Source organism: Juglans regia, chromosome 4, assembly GCF_001411555.2.
Source record: "Juglans regia cultivar Chandler chromosome 4, Walnut 2.0, whole genome shotgun sequence".
Taxonomy (NCBI): domain Eukaryota; kingdom Viridiplantae; phylum Streptophyta; class Magnoliopsida; order Fagales; family Juglandaceae; genus Juglans; species Juglans regia.
In genome coordinates, this window is record NC_049904.1 from 20,643,957 (window position 1) to 20,652,499 (window position 8,543).

General features: G+C 34.7%; 1 protein-coding gene across 1 annotated transcript; it reads right to left on the bottom strand.

Moving 5' to 3' along the window:
- Positions 1 to 4,917: 4,917 nt before the first annotated feature.
- Positions 4,918 to 5,907, bottom strand: LOC118348197. Its single transcript, XM_035689221.1, has one exon. It carries the CDS (start codon positions 5,905 to 5,907, stop codon positions 4,918 to 4,920), a length of 990 nt encoding a protein of 329 aa, XP_035545114.1.
- Positions 5,908 to 8,543: the final 2,636 nt, after the last annotated feature.

Consider the following 8,543-nt stretch of genomic DNA (forward strand, 5'->3'; position numbering starts at 1 on the left):
CTCAACTAAAATAAACTTGATAAATTGATGAAAGAAGACTGCTGTAAGATGAATATTTTGAGGTTTCTTTTTTGCAAGTGACTCTAGTTGACATCTTACTGCAGACATGTTAATTCTAGGACATGAATGAAAAGGTATGTGAATAAAGTTGTTGCATGGCACTTGGGGTCATTAATGATCACTGCTAACAAGCACAAACGATGTATAAATAGCATTGATACTGTTCACAAAATTATTGCAAGCTGCTAGTGATCTCATGATCACTATTTAATGATTCCCAGTGGGGAGGGGTGGGGGGAGATGGTTCTCATATATTTAAGCAAATACAATCTATAGGATTAAAACTTAAGACAATATGAGACAAATTAAAACATGCATGCATGCGAAAATGGATGCTTACCCCACCAGAAGACGGGTATAATCAGCTCTTATTCATCTGGTGGGATGTAAAGGACTGATCCCGATTGTTATCAATAAAACAATATGACACTAACTTTGTAGTTGGTGGAAATTACTCCTGGATTTTTGGAGGGGATATTAATCTTACTTGGTTTCCTAATGAGAGGTGGGGGGATTCAGTTTTTTCTAGTGCTATGGATACTTTTTGAGATTTAATTTTTGAGGTAAATTTGATAGATTTACCTTTAGTGGGAGGAGATTATTCTTGGTCTAATGGTAGATCTTCTTCTAGCATAGATAGGTTTCTAGTTTCGCCTTCTTGGGAGGCCCATTATGTCGGATTGTGGAGGTTTGCGAGTAGAAGAAGTTATTTTAAATGTGAGAACATGTGGCTAAAGGTCTTGGGTTTTGGGGAAAAGGCAAGATGTTGGTGGAATTCGAATAATCTTTTCGGGCACTCCTAGTTTTGTTTTGGCTACCAACTTGAAAAGTCTTACGTTAGATTTGATGAGATGGAATAAAGAGGAGTTTGGGTTGTTGGATATCAAGATTTCAGCGTCTTAAGGAGGAGTTGCAAACTTTGGAAGAAAATGAGGTGTAAGGGTTGTTTTCGGAAGAGGAAAGAACTAGAAAATTATGGGTGGTTTCTGATTTGGAAGACTTAGCACTAATGGAAGAGATTTCATTCTGAGCAACAAAATTGAGGGTGTTGTGGCTGAAGGAAGGGGATAGGTGTACCAAATTTTTTCATCAAATGGCGAACACTCATAGAAGATATAATGCTTATTGAGTTTCTTCGTGACGGGGACAGGTTGATTAAGGATCAAGAAGATGTTAAGGCCCACATTGTGCATTATCAATCCAGTTGTTTTCAGAGAATTTATATTTTGACCAAAACTGGACAGCCTTGTTTTTAACTCATTAGAGCAGGTTGAACCAGTATGTTGGAAAGAGAGTTTGAAGAAGAAGAAGTTCTAGACGTGGTAAAGGGTATGGACAAGGATAAGGCTCCGGGACTGGATGGATTCCCTTTGGCATTTTTTCAAGATTGTTGGGATGTTGTTAGAGATGATATAATGAAGGTGGTTTCTGGATATTTAAAGACAACATGATGAAATATGACATGAGCAAACAAAGCAGCCACATTCAGGTATTTGTTTATAATATAAGCAAAGAAAGCAACCATATTCAAGTACAAAAAAAAACATTTCATACGTCAAAAACAACAATACAAGACTAGCAATGCAAAATGTTTTTTATTATTTTCTATCATGATAATTGGGTACTAAAGAAAATTTATTACAAACACGTAACAAAGGTAATGACTGTGGGTTCAAATAGTTCATACCTGTTGAGATGGACGATGTGTAAGAAAAAAGCGTAAGTAGTACCGCTATCAAAACAGAAAAGAGCAAAGTGTATTTACCTTGATATAAACTAATTAAAAAGTACATATTAAAACAATAAAGAATAAAAAAAAGGGGCTGGAAGGTTGTTTGGCTGTGAAGAATGCACTATTTGTGCTGTAAAGAGCTGAAAGGCTGTAAGAAATGAGTTTCAAAGGCCTGACTTGTTAATTTTTTATCGGAACCAGCCCAACTAAACTAACCCCCCCAACAAAAAGTTATAAATAACTGCAATAAAATAGATGAATGGCAATAAAAGATAGGTGTTGAACATGTGAGGTTTTTATTTCCATTAGGACTCTTTCTCTCTGTTGTGAAGAAAATTTGCACATAAATATAACACTAGTATACAAAACTGCATAACAGCTGAGTAATCATAATTTGCCCGTAACATCCACATAAGGCACTAACCATAATTCCAGCATCTACACAGCAGTGTGATACATGTATAATGAATAATGAATAAGAATGATGTTGAAGCATGGATCATGTAGTCTTCTAGCTAAACATTCCACAGATTTCACGATTCTATAAAGCTTTAGGTTCTTCTCCTAATTATGACAAAAGAGCTCTATCGTTTCAAATTTACACAGCATAGAAGATCATATGACAAAGCTAGCTTATGAGACACATGCACGAATAGAAAGTCAGTAATAAGCTGTGAGTACAAACATCAAGACTGGGAAATACATTTGATATGTTCCAAATGTATATGTTGGTCTCCCAAACTCATGAATCCAATCAATTCAAACTATTTTACAAACCACAAACCGACCACACCTTGAAGGGGTAAAATTTCATAACACAATTCCAAATTTAGCACATAACATTCTAAATTTAAAGGCAATGCATCTAAATGTAGGAGTTAAAAGAGTTGAATTCGGAAGGGATCAAAACCTAATCAATGAAACGCAAGTATTTGTCGAAATTATGTATATACGTGGCTAAACAAAGACAATGAAAAATTGGGAAGAAGAAACCAGGCTCATGATCCAGAGATGCACACACATAGAAGAGGCAATAATAGGTGAGAGATTTACCAAGGGGGAGAGGGAGAGACAGAGTATTGAGAAGAGAAATCATCAATAGGACCAGATTTGAAAGAGAGATTCACCTTTTAGGGGAGTTGAAAGTAATCAACGCCCTAGCCGTGAGTGGCGAGAACTGGCGGCAGTGAGGTTGAAAGGGGCGGCAACTATCGGCAGTCTCGTGCACGTCAAAGGGCGGCGACGCAAGGTAACCTGGGACCGTCGACAGTGAGGTTGCAAGGTGAAGGGAAATCGCTAGTTGAGGGCTCGGGGAATATAAATTGCGAAGCAATTAGAAGTGCAATCCGTCGCATAAGCTCTTGTATTAGTTTTAGAAATTACTAATTCCTAAGACCTTTTTACACGAATGAAATCTCATCGCCTGTGGTTGTTTTTCTCCACAACTTTTCACTCGACGCACGAAATCTCGTTCTATCTGGCAAAACTTATTGTGTCGAATGGGTTTTGTGCCATAATCCCACTATTTCCCACTGGCGGTAGTCATGGAGGAAAAAATCGTGGGAAAACAGAGTATTTCTTGTAGTGATTTGACAAATCATCTGGAATGTTTGATGATTGTCATATATGGTCTGAAATGGAATTAGGTAATACCAACTCAGATGATATGCAAGTCTGTTGGGAAGAATCTATATTCTGAAAGGGAAAAAGATGCTCATAAATGACTACATCTCGGTAAACAAAAAAATTATGAGAGTTCAAATCATAGAACTTGTATCTTTTTGGAACAAAAGGATAACCAACAAATGCACACTTTCTAGCTCTAGGAGAAAATTTTGATATGTTATTGCTTAAGGTAGAAGCATAACATAGGCAACCAAACACTTTAAAATGATTATAAGGAGTATCACCATAAAGAATCTGTTGCGGTGATTTACTTTTAAGAATATGGGATGGTATATGATTAATAATGTGAGTTGCTGTTAAAATACATTCTCCCTAAAAATTTAATGGAATATTTGATTGAAATCTTAAAGCTCTTGCCACATTCAAGAGATGTTGATGTTTCCTCTCAACTATTGAATTTTGTTGAGGAGTCTTAACACAAGAAGTTTGGTGTATAATTCCTTTGGAATGAAAAAATTCTCTCATTTGAAATTCTAAACCATTGTCTGTTCTTATGCATTTTATTTTTTGTTGCAATTGTGTATAAACCAGATTATAAAATGCTATAAGAATATGTTTAACTTCAGATTTAGATTTCATTAAGTAAACCCAAGTTGATCTAGAATGATCATCAACAATTGTCAAGAAAAACTTGAAACCATCATGAGTAGGTACTGAAAATGGACCCTATATATCACAATGAATTAAATGGAAAATTGAACTAGGCTTATAAGAGTGAACTGGAAATGATAATCGTTTTTGCTTTGCCAATGGGTAGATTGTACAATGATGTTCATGTACAGATTTATTGAAAGTGAAATTTGGTATTGACTTGGAAAGGAACAATAACCTCGAGGATGAGGGATGACCTAGTCTATTGTGCCACAAGTGATAAGCAGAATTTACACTAGGTGAAAGTATGGAAGTAGCAATTGTACTGTCTGATGTTCGTTGCAGAAGATAAAGGCCAGCTGCCCTTCTACCCTTCCCAATCATCTTCCATGGGATGAGGCCCTGTATATAGCAAATCTCAAGCAAAGAAATAAAGCAACATTTCTGATCAAATGTAAGTTTAGAAGTTTAGTTACTGAAAGAAGATTATATGCAAAACTAGGAACACATAAAACATCTTTCAAAACTAAACCTTCTGATAAATTGACAGTACCAAGATGTGTTACTGTAACATTTTCTCCATTTGGTAATTTGACAAATGTATTGAGAACTCGAGTGATTGAGGTGAAAAGATTTATAGAATGAACAATATGGTCTGTAGCACCTATATCTATGATCCAGGTGTTAGAGAATGATGTTAAATTCTCATTTTTCATGGATGGAAAGGTTGAATGACAAACTGTTTTACCTGAGAATGAAGGTAGATTGGATGTTTATAGTACATTAGCTGCTTGATGAGTGTTTTTGGGTGACTCAGTTGGTTGTGGTCGAATTAATGCCAATAGTTGCTAATACTCTTCTTGAGAGAAAGACATGCAATTTTGATCAAAAGGTGTACTCAAGGATTGGACCATTACTTGATTTGCTGATGAAACTTTCCCTTTTTGTTTGTAACTTGGAGGATATCCATGTAATTTGTAGCACTTGTCCACTGTGTGATTGGTTGTTCCACAATGAGTGCACAATAGTTTTTCTTTTCTGTATTGCTGATTTCCAGTATTAACCTTCAAACCTTCAACTCTTTTGTTCATGAAGGCTACATTAGGTTCAAACCCTACTCTTCCCATAGAGCCAACTTCTCTTTGTTTCTCTTCTTGAATGATTAAAGAGAAAACTTTAGTAATAGATGGTAAGGGTTCCAATGGTAAAATCTGGCCCCTAACATGAGCAAATTCTTCATTTTGTCCCATAAGAAACATGATTACATGTTGACGTTGTTGATATTCTACAAACAAACGAGCAGCTCCACAAGTACAGTTTTTAGATGCAGCACATGTACAACAAGGCATTTGATTATAGTTCATGAGTTCATCCCATAAGCACTTGAACTTTCGATAATAAACAATCACCGAGGTTTGATCTTGAGACAAAGAAGAAAGTTGTTTTTGCAACTGGAAAATTCTTGGTCCATTGCCTTGAGAGAATTGATGCTTCAACTCATCCCACATATCTCTGGCAGTTTTTGCATATACAATGATTTCCCCAATATCTCTGACCACGAAATTAAGGATCCATGATAACACCATGCTATTACATCTATCCCATTTAGCATATGAAAAATTTGTTTCAACTGGCTGAGTAATTGCAAGATTAATGAAACCGATTTTGTTCTTGGCCTTCAAAGCCATTTCCATTGATCGAGACCAACTGGTATAATTGTCTCCTGTGAGCAGATTTGAAACCAAAATCGATCCAAGAGAATCTCCATTTTGGAGATGATATGGACTAGAATCTTCTGTATTTGACGAAACAGAGGAGGAAGAAGAAGGAGCTTCCATTCTTGCAGTGGAAATTCAAATCTTGTAGAGGATTTCGAAGCAAAACCCTAGGTTATTATTCTTCTGATACCATGACACAACTTCAATCAAGAAGATAAAGAAGATTAAAGTTGACAAAAGAAATCATATATGATATTACCCTTTTAAGGAAATACATCGACTTTACCCTTCTATTTATATACAATTGAGTCTAACTAACTGATAGTAAAAGACTAAAACAGAATTAGCTAAACAAAGGGACTAAAGTATTTAGTAAGGACTAAAAGGTAAAATCAACTTGACAGTATTTACAATAACTCCTACAATCCAAAACTCAACTCCCTTCCACCATAGTTCTAATAATAACTTTGACTCTTGTTTCTCATGAATGTAAAATAAAAATATGGAATATCGAAGGAAAATGGAGAGAGAGAGAGAGAGAGAGAGAGAGTAAATATGTAGAGAATAGATCATAGGGGAATTTGTTAGCTCCCAAATTGAAAAATTCTAGGCTCTGCAAATTACCAATTTCACTTGGTATTGCACTTGTCACAATATGTATTACTCTATTAAAAAAAATGTTTATAACAAATCGAACATGCAACTTATTAGTAGTAAGAGAACAATCAAGACTTCGAATATGTTCCATGGTTGATAAGGCATATCAACATTTATAATTGGTTGAGCCACCCTTGAGTTGATTGCAGTGGTGGAGCCACATGCATGCATTCTAGTGGGTGCAATTTTTACAGTCACAATTCTTTTCTTTTGTTTTTTCACCTGTCGCACTTACTAAAAGAATAAGGCAACCATAATTATTGAGAATCCATTTTAAAATTCTAACCATTAAAACATTTTGAACTTTTCACGAAAAGGGCTTTAAGTTTTATTTACTTCAAAGTAATTCCAATATAAAAAAATCCCAACTTCCATAGCCATGCATTTAGAAAAATCTTAAAAATCCATACATGACCAAATAGTTTTTGCCCCGCTAAAAAATTATAAACTTTTTTATTTAATCCAGATTGCATATATACTAATGAATGGTCATATAGACATAGTCGACCAAAACAAGACTAAGGTTACATTACATTAAAGTACTTATAAGTTGTAGCCAAAGTACGTATAATACTATAAGCTAGCATTGTTAACTTCATCTCAATTTTCAGAGCTACACTCGACATGGGATTTAACAATATTGGAGAATAAAATTATTGGCACTTATGACTTATCCTAAAACTATTGGTAGTTATGGTTTATCCTTGTAGATGACTTTTTAATGAAAATTACATATTCCACCATGGGGTGTCACTATCACTACCTCAACCTTGTAGATGACTTTTTAATGAAAATTACATATTCCACCATGGGGTGTCACTATCACTACCTCATGCTGGCTCAACCTAACCATTTATTTTTTTTTTTGCTTTCATTTTGAAGTACCTAATTAGAGAAGATCATATATAGAACATGCATATATATATATATATATATATACACAAAACACTAAATCAATGGTGACACATTGGCATTTTTATTATAATAAATTAATATAAGACGTCAAGTACGTAAGCTTCCAAGTTGTTGTAGGCAAGCGTTAAAAATATGAGCATGGTTAAGTTCCCTATTTCATGTAACAATTTTCCTTTGAAATTATTAGACGACAAGACTATAGCTTGCAGCTATTTGCAGTTGAACAAAGAGGATGAGAGACTTCCTGTGAAACATGCAATTACACTTATTTAGAAACAATTATTGGATTTTACTTACCGATAATTAACAACATAATCTACCAATCAAGACTAAATCATTACAATAGAATTTGGTTTTTGTGACGGAAGAAACCGTCACAAAAAATAAGCAAACCATCACAAAAACTTTTTTTCTGACGGTTTGAGACCGTCACCTAAAAGGCATCACAGAATGTTTTTTTTTTTTTTGTGATTGTTCGAAGTCTTCCGTGGGAGCTAACTTTCGAACATGATGATTTTTTGTGATAGTTAAAAACCAACACAGAAAGCAACGTTGCACGTATAAACCGACTTTTGAACGTTAACCCGACTGATTAACATTCGCATGTAAAAAAATTGATGTTCGTTATTTTTGCTTTGCATGAATGATATTTACGTTCGAACGTTAACTCGAAGACATTTGAATGTAACATTTGGATGTTAAAGGAGAAGAGTTCGACCATAAATGTGCGTTAAAATTTAGATCGTTTGTGCGTTAAAATGTGCGAACGTAGTATCTTACGTTCGAACGTTTTGTTCAAATTTACTGGTATTTTGTTTGTACGTTAGATTTGAACATGAATCAAAGTTCAAATGTTTTTTCTTTACTGCGAACGTTATGATCAGAAATAGTAATTTTATAAAATTAAATAGCATACAAATTGTTTCATATCACGTCATAAATGTAACAACTAATAATGTCTTATAGAGTTGCAAAAATAGAGAATAAAAGTTTCTAATAATGATAATGATAATGATAGATTGATCATTTCTTCTTCTTTCCTCGCCTTCTGCGATCCCGCTGAATTGACATAACACGTTTCATCTAGACCATCATCTTCCTTTACACTTGCTCTTGGACTTCAATGCGTATTCTCTCATCGCGGTCTCTTTGTTGCTTCTGCAAACGCGTCTCTAAATTAGACT

Coding starts and splice junctions, on each gene's coding strand:
- LOC118348197 (XM_035689221.1), bottom strand. CDS start 5,907: ATGGAAGCTCCTTCTTCTTCCTCCTCTGTTTCGTCAAATACAGAAGAT.